Source organism: Python bivittatus, unplaced genomic scaffold (genome assembly GCF_059951505.1).
Source record: "Python bivittatus isolate LINGU-HERP-01145 unplaced genomic scaffold, Pbiv_v1 ctg000020_np1212, whole genome shotgun sequence".
In the NCBI taxonomy this organism is placed as follows: domain Eukaryota; kingdom Metazoa; phylum Chordata; class Lepidosauria; order Squamata; family Pythonidae; genus Python; species Python bivittatus.
Genome location: NW_028277030.1, coordinates 90,543,134 through 90,559,621, shown reverse-complemented (window position 1 = coordinate 90,559,621; position 16,488 = coordinate 90,543,134). Strand labels below are relative to the sequence as shown.

Here is a 16,488-nt window from a genome sequence, read left to right as displayed (position 1 = left end):
GAATCAAAAGACATTAAAGATTCAATGTTTCAAAAGTGCTTACTTGCAAGCACACAGTCACAGACCAATTAATTTACTGACTTCTAGATGATAAACATGTTTTCTGGATTTTTTTCAATTTTTTTCCTATGATAAATAGTTTTGTGGCGTCTTAAAAACTTGCAAAGTTATTATGGTATAGGATTTGGTCAGCTAGAGTCCAGTTCATCAGATACATGAAATGTAATCTCCAGTTAACTCCAGTTAGGAGTTAAGGTACCACAGGATGCTTTCTTCATTTCAGATATAGAATTATCAATTTGTTGTACCCTAAACGGTGGATAAGCAAATAATCTGCAATTAATGTAAAATGGTGGAAAAATCAGCGGAGCAGAAGCAACCACCACAACATCAGGAGTATGGTTGTTCCTGTATAATTTCACCAAAAAGCAAAATCACGAACACTTCATTTTGAAATGATCTCACAAAGTCGCCAAGTGAGAGGGAAACCACTCTACTTCCATTCCAAATCTTTCTTTTTATTTGATTGGTGTTACAATCAAAAAAGACTCAACATGGAGTGTTACACATTCTTGGTGCTTCATGATGCAACTAATGAAATCCCTGAATGGATATTGCTTTACCTTTGATTTGAAAAACTGACTTAAGAAAAGCTTTGATTTCACTAATGATCACAAATGGCCAAATGAACAGCAACAAAAAGAATAAAAAAGGAAAATGAAACCAAACTACTGGCAAGTTCATAATACATACATAACTGTGGGTTGATGACACTGGTTCCAAATGTACAATAAAGCCCACAACACTTGATTACTATGAATATTATTGTGATTTTTTTCATGTTGATCAACTTGCTTCAAAAGGTTGCTTTCTGTTGTTTAAACTTGCATAATAAACATGCAATGAAATAATTCCTTTTAACGTTTTTTCTGCAGTGTTTTTGTTTTCATACAAAGATTTCATAAAGTTACAGTGCTGCATCACAGCATTACCAAAATAAGTGTAAGAGTGAAAGAGGAAGTTTCTTGTGAATTTAACTTAATGACAAAAAACCCAACGACTACTTTTTATCCTGAGACACGCCATCATCTTATTAAAAAGGTGTGCACAACCAAATCCCACCCAAGTCCCTCCAGAAGACAAAATAAATATTAAATTGGGAGGAAAGAGAGGACAGATAAAGAAAATATAAGATGTTATCATGCACTCATCTTCTGCATAGCTCAACCTACATATAGTAAGGCACTATTTCCCCACAACTTAGTGTCCCCCAGAATCCTTTAAAGCCCTCTGTGAACCACAGAATTCCTTCCAGGATGATGAAATAAATGACTGAAGAAATGTGACTATCACATTATTCCACGTATGTTCTCCTATTTAAGGAAGTCATCAGGCAGTCTCAGAAGGAAAAAAAAATATCTGTCACAAGTCTCTTTTTGTGTATATGTGTTCATGTGACATATGGGGATTTCTCGTGTGGGATTTTTTCTTCTCTTGCCAGAGTTAAGTCCTCATTGTTCTCAAAGCAAAATCAGAAGAAAAAAGAACAGAGGAGTCATTAAAAAAAAGGTTTTGGTGCTCCAAACAGCACGCTGTTTAACAGGTCTGGAAAATCTGATGAATGTTCCCAAAGGAATTGGGAAAGGTGTTGATGGAACTGCAAGGGATGGTCCTCAATTATAATTAGTTAAGCTGATCTTCATACTGCTTTCGAAAACAATCTCCAGCAGGGAAAAATTCCCAGCATCGTTCTTGATACATTTTCCACACATATGACTCCTGTAAAACACAGAAGATAACTTTAGAACATCTTTCTATGCTCATCTGGAACTTTCAGCCTTACACTAAATAATTCTGAAATGATTATAGAAACTCTGTTCATATTTCAAACTATGTAAGACAAGGCTTCATGTGTTAGTTGCAAGAGGACCCACTTCCTGTTCCCTCTCAGAATAAGAAAGGTATTATTCAAGATTTTCGCTTCAATTAAAGTTAAGCTGAACACAGAAACTATTTTGCAACAAAAATTAACTGTTTAGCAATTGCAAAGAGTACACGCTCTGTACCAAAAAAAATGGATAAAACAATGCTTATATTTAGCCTTCTTGATTGTGATCATTAGTATAATTGGTCCAGAAATGGTTGTCTTCATTCTTTGCCTTCTTTGTTTTTCCTCCTTAATGTTAGAAATGTATCTGACTGGCTATGTAGAACTGTTACATAAGAAGATTCACGGTATAATTAGCTGGGTTAGGGTAAAACAGTAGATTAGAATAGAGCTGTGTAACTGAACAAGTGATAGTGTTGAGGCAGAAGTTGTGAAGAAATGTGAAAAAAAGTACAAGGAGCATTTCATATGGAGACCCCCAAAGTACAAGGCTTGCATTGAAAATATCAGGGATTGTTTGGTGCATCCCTAGATTTTCCTCATTTGTCTGCTTTTTAAAAAATTACTTTAAAAAAAATACACAGGTTGCACAATTTAGTAGAAATAGGAATGTGTCTAGAGAAATACCTGTAGAATATGTAGAAGGGTTGAAAGGAACGTGATGGAGGCCCCTGAAGAGCAGCAGCACAATGAGGGTACCCAATACTTGCCATGAACTCTTGGTATGCTACCCAATCAGTCTTGTAGCCCAATCTGTGGCCCTTCCTTCCACTACCAGCACAAAGTCTCCCAACATGTCATGCCCATCAAGCACACCCATTTCAACTAATAGCTTAAAACAGTGCTCTTCTTGCCTGCCTAACCTTGGCCATCCTTGAATGGGCCAAATCAAGTCTAGGCAAAATAGAGTACCTTCACTTCTGAGGCCCAAAGGCTGCACCTGGGACAACATTTTGCCTTAGCTGGCACCTCAGGAAAGGCCGCACTGAAGGCTCAGTCTGTTGACCCTGCTGCTGGGGTTTCCTTCGGCCAGTGCCTGGAAATAGGCATGCAGCAAGAAGCCAAAGGCCTCAGCTGCCCACACTGGATCCTGGCATCCTAGCCTCCAGGCACAGCCCCAACACCCATGCTTTTTCTTCTTTTTTCTTTTAAAAGAAACAGTTGTAGGTATTCCTTACGTGTACTGTATAATGTTTGGGGTACTGTGATCTTGAAAGCTAAGAAAGATTACTCAAAATGCACATTCACATCTCAAGCATCCAGCTACTTCAGCAAGGCTCAGATGAGCACTGCAGTATGGAAGTATATAGAGTCTCAGCACTGCTTGAATCATTAAGAGCCAAAGAAATAAGAGTTATAATTTCCATGATCAATATGATGTTGACTTACTTGACCAGTGTGTTCTGTTTCATCTTTATTTATGAGATACATCAGAAAAAATCTAAGATAAAGGACAAAAACATGATTGCTGATGGATTATTATTATTTTTATTATTAGTATTATTATTATTATTAATAACATACAAAATAATACATGGATTATTTCCTATGAAAATTGGGATATGTAACTGTTTTGAGTATTTTACAAATCAGTAGGCTGGGTCCAGTTCAGACAATCATCAGAGTACATTGGATCAGAAATGAACTGTATGTGTGTGGACTCTTTCCTCCCCTCTTCCCATCAAACTTTCCTGAACTGCAGTTTTTTATGACATACAAACTAGGAAGCTCTGGTTGAAGTGACCTCTCCAAACCAAGATGCTAAAACAAGATCTGATTTCAGGTCAGTAGAATTCTCAAGAAAGTACAATGAATAGCATTATAATTCATTACTAGCAGATTACTGAAGGCACAATCCAGAAATAAAGTAAAGAATGCCTAGGTTCCAGGCATACTTTAAGGATTTACATATATTGAATATAATAGGATTTATAGGATGTGTTTTCTGAATGCAAAGTTTAGCAGTCTTTGTGCTGGAGAGACTTTCTGGATTTCCAAATTCAGTCTCCAAATTTAGAACATAATTTCAGATATAAGTGCTTATCAAAACACACACACACAGTTTATCTGTTGCTGAATATGCAACCATCATGTCTAATGTATATTCTTTAAGTTTAGAAACAAATAATTGCATATGGTATTTGACAAAATTACAAGTTGCCGAAGGTCTATAGTTCAAACTATTGACTTGCTTAATTTCCTTAAAGAGATTACAGAAAATTAATATAAATTTATTTACATAGAAAAATTAATGTACTTACAGATAATTAGCCAAGTTGTGCTCCTGTAGAGTATGTGTTTCAAAGCCATGTGGCACTGTATCAAAGTAATCATTACCTATTCCACAGATAAAACATTTAGTCTAAAAAAGAATTTAAAAAGATATATATTGTTAACATATTTGCTTCAATTTCAGTCTGTGTGTGTGCACATGCACATATTTTGTGAGACTTCCATACTCTTCAAGAACAATTGAGCTTGAAGCTGGCATTTTGAGTATTCTATGCCTATATTTCAGGTATTTCAAACACAGAACAAAATGTGCTTATTTCAAATGGCCCTATTTTGACTTTACTGTGCTATTTTGCCTCTTGCAATGGTAGCGCTATCTTTTGAATTTTCTTTCCTGGGCCAGTGCAGCAACAGGGACAAATCACATCCCTGCTCAGGTACATGCACAGGGAGGATTAAAAAAAAAAAATCAGGACTGCAGCCATGACTATGATCAAAGCTGCCACCTGGATCTTTCTGACCCTCCCCTCCCCTTTGTAGATTCCCCATGTCCTTACTATTATAGGCTTAGCTTGGAAGAGGTGCTCTGGGATATAGATGTGAAGCAGCAGGTATTTACGCAGCTAATAATCATGAAGGAAGGCTTTCTGGATGTGCCTGCTTTTGATGATCAATTTAGAGAGTAAGACAAAGAATTGCTGGTGAGTATATCTGGTTGCCTGACTCTGAGACAACTACCAAACCCACTTTGGTTTATGTTTTGATTTGTTCTTTTAGTTTCAATTTTAAAGTAGCGTAGTTGGGTGGTGTGAGAAAAAACAAAAGAGAAAGGGGTTATTCCACCTTCTTCCATCTCCTTGTTTTTTCAGCCCACCTTTGAGTTTAAAAGAATAATTTCCACCTCCTCACTCCAAAATGATCACCTGCTTGCCTATTGTACTGATAATGACAATGAGGGTGCTTTACAGATACACGCACACATTTAAATATAACCATTATTTCCTATTTTAAACAGAGGGCTGTCTTGTTGGCTTCAAAGTTTGAAGAAGCAGTTTAGGAAGATTATTTATGCCTTTGAATTTTGGTGTTGGAGAAGAGTATTGAGAATACTGTGGACAGCCAAGAAAATAAATCAACGGATCACTGAACTCAACCCAAGAGTTCTCACTCAAGGCACAAATGATCAGGCTCAAATTATCCTACTTCGGACACATTATGTGAAGCCCTAGCTCTCTAGAGAAGGCTCTAATGCTGGGAAAGGTGGAAGCAAAGAAAAGAGGTTGACCAGCCACAAGGTGGATGGACTCAGTTATAGTGGCAACGGGTGCACCATTGGAAGACCTAAAAGACCAAGTTAGGGACAGATTGATATGGAGAAAATCTATCTGTGTGAATGCTAAGAGTCAACAGCAACTTTATAGCACATGATCAAATCAAATCTAGCCCCATGCACAGGAGTGATGTGGCCCCAACTATTTTGGAGCTTTCAGCATCTCAATTCTATTCTTAATTAAAGAAGAAGGAAACTATTTTCTGACCACTGCATGGAGTATTTTGCAGAAATACTGCATGGACCATAAAGGAAATACAGAAATTTATTACCTCCATGTCTTCTTTAACTTGTTCTTGCTGATCTCTTAATTCTCCAAATGCATCAATAATCAAGCCTGGTAATAAGGTTATAATTTAAACTTTTGAGGAACTAGGACAAAAACTGCCAAATCAACAAATTAATGCTAAATATGAAGATTAATGCTTCACCACAAAGTGCCATATATTTCTGAAAATATTTGGTGGAGATTTTCAAACATAATAGCTAGATATGCAGCAAACTCTTAGATACTGTATTAACAGCTTTACTGAACTGCTCCATAGCAACAAAATCCTTGTGATACACACTGACTTCTGAAAGCAGTTGCAAACTGTTATGTGTATTTTAGTGTAGTGATTATGTATTATGCAGACACAATTTTCCCCATTTTGAGAAGCTACTTGTCACTCATGATAAATGGGGAAACTTTTTATAGACCTTGAGAAGGTTGGGGATAAATTGGAATACAGATGAGGAAAACTGCACGTCTTGACAGATTTGGTGGCAGAGTTTCATGATACTTAAAGAACAAAAGAAAATTCTGACCTGTTTCAATAGTTAAGGAGCTGCAACATTCAGCAGTCTGGCAGTATTCCCCAAAATTGCTAGAATGAGTCAATGGGAACCATGTTATATTATAATAAAGCCTCTTTCCCAAAGGGAACATTTAGGGAAAAAATGAATGAAACCCTTTGCCACTTTATTTATAATGGTACCTAACTGACTACCCTACCAAACCACAGAGAATAAAAAAGCCCTGGGGAACTGGTCTGACTCATCAAATGACAAAAATCTCTAGCCTGGACCCTTGTGCTAATTTCAAAATAGAGTTGTTACCCATGTTTATTTGATTTGTTTCTGTTAAGAAAAAAAGAGAACTCCCCACAGATAAAATGGTCTTGTTTTTCATTTAAATCAAAGTTGTCTTGATACAATTACTTATTAATGAGAGAAAGAGTATCAATACATGTGTGTATGCTTATGTATATTTGTGTGTGTATATCTGTGTGTATATTTTCAATTTCAACTCTTTTTTCCTCTCAACAAGACTTTTTACACAGAAAGTAAACATCTTAATTGCTAAAAGACACTTCATATGATAAAGCCTACATGCAGTATGGCTCAGAATCAAGTTTGAGCAATGTAAAAGATAACAAAATAAAGGCAATTTCATTTTATTTTAAAGTAAACCTTAGCTTTTCTAATAATTTGCATACAGAAGTGGAAATTTACATACAGAGAATCTGAGCAAAGAAAGAGAGAAATATAGAAACTGCAGCCCTCTGCCCTTAATTCTTTGCATATGGTGTGGTTGATATAATATCCTGTGGTAGATTTAAAACTGAAAAGTTCAGAATCTTTATGTCCATTCTACAAGAGGAAGATACCAGTCTTCCTCATTTTAAGAAATTTGACTTAGAATGTATTCCTTTCATTTTATATTTCCATTCAGTTCCTGGAAAAAACTGATTGAGTAAAGGCTCCAATTTGTTTTCCTACCAAGAAAAAAGGAATTAACTCTACAATTCATTCTGCTGCATTGGCCTAGAGGAATCTGTTTTTAATCTTCCACCTGAGATTATTATATTTCAAAGACTGAATAATACAAGCAAATGTATCAGGTACAGGAATGTTATATATTTCACCACACATTTCACCCTGTGAGAAAAAAATAGATTTGGGTTATCAGTTAGGAAAGAATGATTTAGGTAATTATAAATAAAACATTTAAACTGATAAAAAATAATGAAAACATACCTTGTATGATAGCTAGTAGAATAACAATTACAAAGAAGAAAAATGTAATATCAAAGATGATTCGATATATTTCATATTCATCGCCTGCGGGATCTTCAATTTCATCACCAATTCCACCACCAGCACGTACTCCCACATACATGTGAAACATATAGCACTATAAGCAACATGAGAGTTTAAAAAGTTCATAGTTTAAAAGGTACATTTTGCAGAATCTAAATATTTACTAGTTTATTTTAGAATTCGGCAGGCAGGCAGGCAGGAAGGAGGGAAGGAGGGAAGGAGGGAATTGAATTCTTGCCATGGCTCAGCCAGTCTTGTAATCTTTGACGATCAAACCTACAGATACTTGGGTGGTTGCAAAGATAGAGGAATATGTGGGCCCCTTAAACAAAAGAATCAGTGTTTCACATTCCAGAGAAAGTTTTGAAAGATAACTGTCATAATGCCAAAACACACTTAACTAATGAAGCTCAGGGGCTCAACAGCTCCTTAAGTGCTAGACCAAACCTTTCATATACTTACACAGGGCCAGTTGAGACAATGTCAAAAGGGTGGGGAAAGGCATTTTCAATTACTTTTAAATTTAGGAACATAAAATCTATTTATTTTGGAAGGCAGGGTAACCATTATGAGAGAAGCTTGAGAAAGTTCCAGTATTCCCTTTAACTAAAAAAAAAAAAACTCTCTCCCTGAAACAATTAGGCTTCTTATGTGCTTTGCTGCACACTAAAGGAAAAGCTGCAGTTTAAGCTAACAGTGATTTGTCATTAAGTCCAACACGTGATTGGGTTAAATTGTGGTTTACTGACATAAACCAAGGTTACTCTATGATTTCTGTTCTTAACTTATCTAATTAGTTTAAGCTAACTACAATTCCTGGTTCAGATGTAATGAAAGGTGGTGATTCATTCAAGATGTTTTAATCTTCTTGTGTTATAAGATGGAAGGTATGATTGAGTCTGAACATGTTTACTTAAAAAGTGCTAACAACTGGGTTGCTTATGTATAACTTAGATTCTCTGAGGGGTTGCCTGTTGAATGTGCACACATGGATTCTGCACCTGCTCACTGTTTTTGTTCAGAACTTTACACAGCTAAAAGCCTTTTGGTGAGAGTCCTGCCCACCCATCCAAAGTATGCTTCCATTTCCCTCAGTGATGAGAACCACCATTACAATCCCTGGAGCTGACGACAACCACCTTACAAAGGGACATGGGTGGACTAATTAATTCATGGATGAAAAATCTCAGCCACAAATAAGCAACCAATTCTTAATAATTGTCTCTGTGGGTTATAGATAGGATCAACAACAAGCTGAATTACCTGGCAATGGGCTCAAGGGATCATGAGCCAATAAAGACAGATTCTCTGCTGAAGATAACAACTACACAGGACTGAACATCTTGTTTGTGTGTTAAGAATCATGCCCACCACATTGCTGTGCAGATATTACCTAGGTGCCTCTTGTAGGGCAGCTACAGATGATACCACAGTAACTGCAGTAGAATAGCCCCTGATAATGATCAGTGTAAACATTTTGAATCTCTGGCTATTGTTCTTCAGCCAACATGTAGCAAAATCTGATTGTTCCCACACATCCTTCAACTGGAGATAAACCACATCTAGCTGTGCATGTAGTTATCAATCTAACCAGGGACACCTGTACAAGGGTCATCTTCTAGTTAGATTGTGTGACTATATCTACTGTATAGCGTACTATCTCCCTTTAAATTATTGTCTTTCAGTTTCTTGTATGATACCACTGAATATAAATCTTTTTATACTGGGGCAGTTGAAAAACCAATAAATGCTGAATTTTAAGAAGGAATTTAGAGAACATTGGTAAACTTTTTCTTTGCATGTAGATATATGGATCTTGGGTTAGAGAGCTGAAAACCTCTTTATCTGGAATCTTGGAAAGCTGTTCTGACTCAGTATAAATCAACTTCACTTGTTCCTCTGAACTACATATGTAAATATTGGCAGCAATTCCAGTCAAGTGGCTTGCAGTACCTTTGTGGAAATAGGAAGGGCCTACTGCAGTTTGCAAGCAACCCTTTTTAACCCTCCACTTATAGGACTACAAATTATTTGTTATTTCCTTGTTTGATCTTCATGGAGCCTGTAGATATTGGATGGTAGCCTAGTATATCCATGAATTTTACAGATATTATGGGTCTGGATTAAGGAAATATGACATTTCTTATATCTTTGCATACTTTGATTATTATATTTGTAGGTCTTTGCGCAACAGTTCTGTCTTTGAACTCTATGAGTCTGGTACAAGTAGACATGAGACATCTGGATATACAGGGTGATTGCTGGGTTTTTCAGATTGGAGGACTTCAGCCACTTGTTTTGACTAGATTTAGTACTATGGCCTTATGATGAACCTCAGTTCTGGGAAATACATTATTTGTGGAGTCTCCTGTAATCTGGCAGAGAGAGCTGCTCTCTTTCTTATCTCCTTCTAGTATGTATCCAGGCCAAAATCTCTTTTGCAGTTAAACAGGACTACCTGACTAGGAGGGTGCTACTTTCTTGCTCATTTTGCGGCTTTGGGGTAGGCTTTGGAGTGTCAGACCTTTCTTTGTGATCTTCCTCATTCCCAGTGAAAGGACTGAAGCATCTGAATCTTAGCTGAAATTTTTTTTACTGTATGTGACTATATTTCAGTCCAGTAAGTGATCAGTCTAAACCTTTTGAGCCAAGTATGTAATCTACTTTCATTATTTCCAAATAGAATGTAACAGCTTTTGCTAAAGAAATTTTATTACGATGCAGTGTAAGCTGTCAGGATTCAACCTATCCCTACAAAAATGCTTTAATGGAAAGGCTTTTTTCTGGCTAGGAGAAGTATACTGTTTAAAAAATTCATATACATTGGTCTCCAAGGAGAATATCTGACAATTGGATGGGGCTGAAAAAATGTTTTTCAGGGGCTTAGTGGAGAAAAAAGACAGAAATGGAGTGTTTGCCTCTCAAAGGCATAATATATCCATTTCCACATTTTTTAAAACAAAACCACATACCACCATTGTGCCACTGAACACCTGCTATTTTGCCAATATTATTGAGGGTGGTGGCCAAGAAACGCATGTGGCTCATTGGCAACAATTTGCCCACCTAATTTAATGTCTGCTCCAGATTCCAAGGTATGCTACTGAAGCCAACTATTGTGGCTTGTGGGTAGGCAGGCAAAGCTGGCAAGTTCAGAAATCATTTCCCACTGCTTGCAGAGCAATTAACCCTAACCCTAACCCTCCCAGTATCCATAGTCTGCTGCCGTGGGAAAGCAAATGTATGGTGTCTACCTGATTAAACCACCATGGCAAGAGAAAAATTAAGCAAAGCTGTGGTCAAGCAAAGCTTAGTTTAATTTAGCGTGAGTTAACAAAGGGAATACAGATAGTCCTCGACTTACGACCATAATTGGGACCGGAATTTCCATCGTTAAGTGATGCAGTCTGAGTTGTGTCCAATTTTACGATCATTTTTGCTGCATTTATTAAGTGAATCACATAGCCGTTAAGTGAATCTGGCTTCCCCCATTGACTTGCTTGTCAGAAGCCCCCTGGTAAGATTGCAAATAGCAATGACATGATCCTGGGACACTGCAACTGCCATAAATACATGCCGGTTGCCAAGCATCCAAATTTTGATCATGTGACTGCAGGGATGCTGTGATGGTCATAAGTGTGAGGACTGGTTGTAAGTCACTTTTTTCAGTGCCATTGTAGCTTCAAACAGTCATTAAACAAATGGTCATAAGTCAAAGACTATCTGTATATCTCATAATACACATGACAGACTAACCATAGGTAATGATTTAAGCCAATTGCTATTATACAACAAACTTATTGTTATTTTAATTAACATAATAGTAGTATATTCATTTAGAAGAATGAATGTAGATTTTACTCTGAACCCTATACAAACTGACAAAAATATATGCCAACCATCTAAGTTTTCTTTCAGATTAATATCCAATTCAATAAGGTTAACTATTTAGAGTCCTATACTCATATTAGAATCACCAGCGCCAAAACCAGCCTAAATTTTGGGCAGGCTTCTGTTATTAGGTGGTGCTTCCACTAATTTATAGAAATGTAACCACAGGTTGAGAGACAGTTTGATATAGTGGTTAAAAGCACCAGGCTAGAACCAGGAAACTGAGTTCCAGTCCTGCCATAGGCATGGAAGCTACAGAGTGACTCTGGCTGAGTCACTCTTTCTTAGCCCAAGGAAGAAGGTATTGGCAAGTCACTTCTGAAACTGTTACCAAGAAAACTGCAAGAACAGGCCCAGGCAGTTGTCAGGACTCAAAATTGACCCAAAGGAACCCCCCCCAAAAAGAGGGGGGGAAGTCCTGCCTTTGGGTAAAATCATTGTGTTTACTTATGGCCATCATACTAGGTGGAATATAATATTATACCTGCTCCTGCAATGAAGCATTTGTTGAGTTTCCTGAAAATCTATAGAGAGGATTCTGAAGGGTTGCACGGGTTGTTGATGTATCCCTTTGTGTTTTGTAAACAGAAACTGTTTCCACTCTTGAAAATATACCCACTTAGAATCATATTAACAAAATAGAAAAAAAGAACAAAAGTAAAGTTTACCGTTAGCATATCATCACATTTCATATCTGGCATATCTCCATCTTCACTCTTATTGTAGAATTTGCGGAAGAAATTGAAAGCAACTACTGTGTATAAGTAAACTACCACTGCTAGTAATCCCACAGTCAGTACAAGCTAAAAAAAAAAGAAGTAACAAATTAACAAATATTTCAGAGTTCCTTGATTGTAAACTTATTTTTTAAAATCATCAGAAGTTCAATGTTCATTTGATTTCTACTTCATATTAAACAATTTACAAATGATGTAAAACAAGGCAATAATCTTCTGCTACTTGGGAATAATTCCAACTGATTTTGGGTGGGACTTACTGCAGTCTTTAACATAAGCAGATATATAGACAATTGCATTATAAGGGTGCAGTTGAAATCATGCCGATTTGGGAATAATCCTGACTGAAAACAAGTGAAAGTAGATCTCAGTAAGCCTAAATTTGATTGTTACGCCAAATGAATTTGGAATCCTAATTATGGAAATGAGGCAAAAGTAGAGTTGCAAGTGTAATTCAGAGTTTATTACATTTCCTCCAAATTTTTAAATAAACAACAACTGTTCTCTGACTTCTTTCACAGTTGGCATGGTTATATAACTGTTCCTCTTTTACAATTAATTTTAAAGGGTGGCATTCAATCTTTCATAAAGTTAATGACAGCGTAAGGAGCCATTACCTGTTTCCCATTGTGGGTCACTGATGATAGAATAGTTCGCAATGTTTTAAATCCCATTGCTATGTCAAGGAGATGTGCAGCAAAGAAAAAGTTGTTGTAATGACCAAGGACTGACATGGTCATATACCAAGCCAGATACAGAAAAGACTTTTTAGAAGAAAAGAAACAAAACAGGTTTAAGAAAAGAACATGCAATCAGATAAAAACATCTTTGTACCATAGCTATAATCACAACTCCCAAACAGACTTTTTACTTTTTAATCAATTTTTGAAATAATTTGCATTTTTAACTTTAACAAATAAAACAGGTGATGCATTATATAAAACCAGACACATCTACTTTTAAAGTCTTTATAATAAAGGTACGCATAACTTTATTATCTTATTTACTCTATTGGATGGAAGTCATCACATGATCTTACACTATATTAGGTGTTATTGTTACAGTTATATTTCACATTTCCTGCAACCAGACTGAGCTCTGCAATATTTTCCTTTCTGAAACTATGAATACAGTATTCAACAGGCAAAACAGAATGGAACATTTTTTCAATGCATAGAAACACAGATGACAGTTAACTTTATATCACTGTATTCGGTGCTCATCAGAATGAACCCCCAAAGAGCAGTTCTTTAAAGGCAAAGTACAAAGCCAAAAGGCTCAGAGATAAAGACAAAATTCTTAGTTCATTGCAAGAGAATGCTTTATAGCCAGCAACCCACTTCATCAAGTGCAGAACCAAACTTTCAAACCTAAGAAAGATCAATTGAGTCCAGGAAAAGGCTTTAACTGTGAAGTCCTTGGTGTTCTCTGAGCTTGGTTCTTTTCCTGCAAACATTTCGTTACCCAGCTAGGTAACATCTTCAGTGCTAGACTGGAATGGGGCTTAAGTAATGTTCAGAAAGGTATAAAAGTTGAAAGATTTCCTTTCAAACTGGAAAGCCCATCCTAATGAAAAGAACAAAAAGGAGCACAAACTCTGGCTGAAAAAGCGTATGGCAAGAAGGGGAGGGGAGGGGAGGGGAGGGGAGGGGAGGAGCACACGGCAAAACATATTCAAGGAAGAAATAAGCAAAAACCCAGAAGGTTGCTAGACAACAAAGGAGTGAAAGGGATATATGGAATTGCAGAGGAACTGAATGAATACTTTGCACTTGTCTATATCTTGTGTAGTATAGACAGAAACCTGAATCTATTGACTCTCAAAGAGGGAATTGGAACAGTTAAAGCAGGCTAAACAACAGAAAATCATCTAGGATATCTTGAGAGCCTACACTGTAACAAATTGCTGAGTCTACTGGCATCCACCCAAGAAATCTGAAAGCACTCAAAGGTGAATTTGCTTACCACCTAGCAAATATATACTGTATAACTTGTCATTCAAATCAGACTCAGTGCCAAAAGACTGGAAGATAGCCAGTATGTCACCAGTCTTTAAAAAGGGACCCAAGGAAATTACAAGCCAGTCAGCTTAATGTGTTTTCCATGTACACAGGTAGAAGTGCTTTTCAAAGGAAAAATAACTAAGCACATAGAGGGAAAAGCCTTGTTGAAGGCAAATCAGCACAGATTCCATAAAGAATCCTGCTTCACTAAACTTCCAGAATTCTTTGAGAGGTGGATGAAGATGAGCTTGTTGACATTGAATATTTCAATTTTCAAAATCCTTTGACAGAAGTCCTCATCAAAGGTTCTTAAGTAAACTTAGTGGTTAGGGGGATAAGAGGACCTGTCCTTTTATCAAATGCTAACTGGTTAACAAACAGAAAGCAAAGTATAGGAATAAATGGTAACTTTCTCAACGGAAGGGAGTAAAAAGTGCTTTACCTCAAAAATCTGTGATGAGAACACTGCTTTTGAACTTATTCATAAATAATATTGACTTAGAGGTAAGAAACAGCTGCCCAAGTTTGTGGATGAAACAGGTAGTAAAAACCAACAATGATTGTCAAGAGGTTTAAAAGGATCTCTTCAGTAAGGTACATAGTCAACCAAAGAGCAAATACAGTTCAACTTATAAAGGTTAAAGGATGCACATTGTGTGAAAAGTCTAACTTCACACATGCATGATAGGATTTGAGCTTGGATGGCTTTAAAGGGGGATTGGATAAATTCATGGAAGACAAGTATATCAAGGGTTATTAGCAGTGAAGATTCAATGTTACCACCTGGCTTGGAGGTAGCATACTTCAAATGCCAGTTGCAGGGGAACAACATTGAGAAAGGGATATGACTCTGTCTCCAGCTTGCAAGCAACCCAGAGGCATGTGTTTGGCTACTGTAAGAAGCCTTGGCTTCATCCACGACGGCTATTGTTATGTACTTTGTAATTCTTTACATGTGATAAATTACATTTTCACCAATGCAAATGAAATGAAAAGCATGAGGAAAAACAAACAAAATGTTAGTTAACTGTCTGCTTTCTAGCAATTCAGGACAGCATAGTTCTCTCTAGCATCCAGATACATGTATTGCACATCAGGTAAAATGTATGATCAAATAGTTATCTCTATACCCAAGATCTTGATATACAGTTTCAAGTACATGGTTAAAATATTCAAATCTCCCACTTTAAGCTAGTGCTGTGCAGAAAAAAATTCAAACTTTTTTTTAACCAGTTCTCATTCAATATGATTTTAAAAAATTCAAAGAAGAGAATTTTGGAGAAATTCTCATGAGTGGAGTACAGTGTTCTTGCACTTAGTTCTGAGATGGCCAGGATGAGTATGAATGTCCTGTTTCAAACTTATCTCCAGCTTCCCTGGCTTTCCATGCTTCTGTTAAATCTCAAGAGAAGACATCATAAGGGAACTTTTCCCATGAGTGTTACTGTCACTGTTAAGAGTGAATTGTGTCCTTAAGGAGTTTTGCCTTCTCCTGGAAAAATCTGGAGAACCCACCAATCCAATTTCTTTGCCCATAAATTTGGTAGAGAATTTTGAAAGTCATTTAAATTACTGCTCTGCTTTAGTACTCTAATTAATATTAACAGTACATACTTACATTATCAGTGAAAACAACACCTAGTTTCCACATTTGATACTTTACATCAATAGAATTCAGCCTGAAAGAGCACATATAAAAGAAGAAATAAGACTAAATAAAATATGGAAAAGTTGAGTCATCCATCACTGACTTCTTTGTAACAGCTGCTAAATGTATCAAAATTTATTTAAATATAGTTGCAATTCCTACCATTGTTATAAAATGCCCCCACTTAAAAAAAGAAATGAAGTTCTTGTTAGAGTGACACTATGTTATTTTGTAATACCATTGTGGCAGGCGGGGAGGGGGGTTGGTTAAAATAAAGTTAAATATGACATTTGCCAATTGGTGGCTCCCATTGTCAGACTTATCTCCAAGCAATTGCGGAATTAGAAGCCTCACAGGGAGTGACAGAAAGACCCAGCTTTTGATAAGCCAGTTTTATTGCAAGCTCTAGAACAGCTTTTAAAGAAGAAATTCATCTACTGCAGAATGCAAAAGATAATGTACAGGAAACTCAACATTCAAATCTTAAATCTCTTTTTCCTGTCCATGTGGCTTAACAGGCTGGGAGCTTTCTACTTTGGGGGGGAAGGAGCAGTTGACTCCTCTCTATGGTTATTGTAATAGACCAGGCTGACCACAGGATTTCTGCTTTAGACTTTCCCCTATAAAGTATTTACCCCTATTCTTAAATCCACTTCATCCACTCATTCTCAAAATGT

General features: G+C 36.7%; 1 protein-coding gene across 3 annotated transcripts in view; it reads right to left on the bottom strand.

Annotated features, from left to right (window-relative positions):
* Window positions 1-497: 497 nt before the first annotated feature.
* The window catches only part of RYR2 (ryanodine receptor 2), a 332,798-nt gene continuing 316,807 nt past the window's right edge, over window positions 498-16,488 (bottom strand). For 2 of the 3 annotated variants that reach the window (XM_088143916.1, XM_088143914.1), the window contains 8 exons: window positions 15,782-15,842; window positions 12,778-12,924; window positions 12,092-12,226; window positions 7,470-7,626; window positions 5,723-5,787; window positions 4,150-4,250; window positions 3,278-3,329; window positions 498-1,779 (listed from right to left, as the gene is read on the bottom strand). In XM_088143916.1, the coding sequence (XP_088000042.1) occupies window positions 1,684-1,779; window positions 3,278-3,329; window positions 4,150-4,250; window positions 5,723-5,787; window positions 7,470-7,626; window positions 12,092-12,226; window positions 12,778-12,924; window positions 15,782-15,842 (814 nt within the window). In that variant the 3' untranslated portion in view covers window positions 498-1,683. Of the gene's footprint in view, window positions 1,780-3,277; window positions 3,330-4,149; window positions 4,251-5,722; window positions 5,835-7,469; window positions 7,627-12,091; window positions 12,227-12,777; window positions 12,925-15,781; window positions 15,843-16,488 lie in introns of those variants that run through there. The other variant, XR_015796687.1, reaches the window with a different exon arrangement.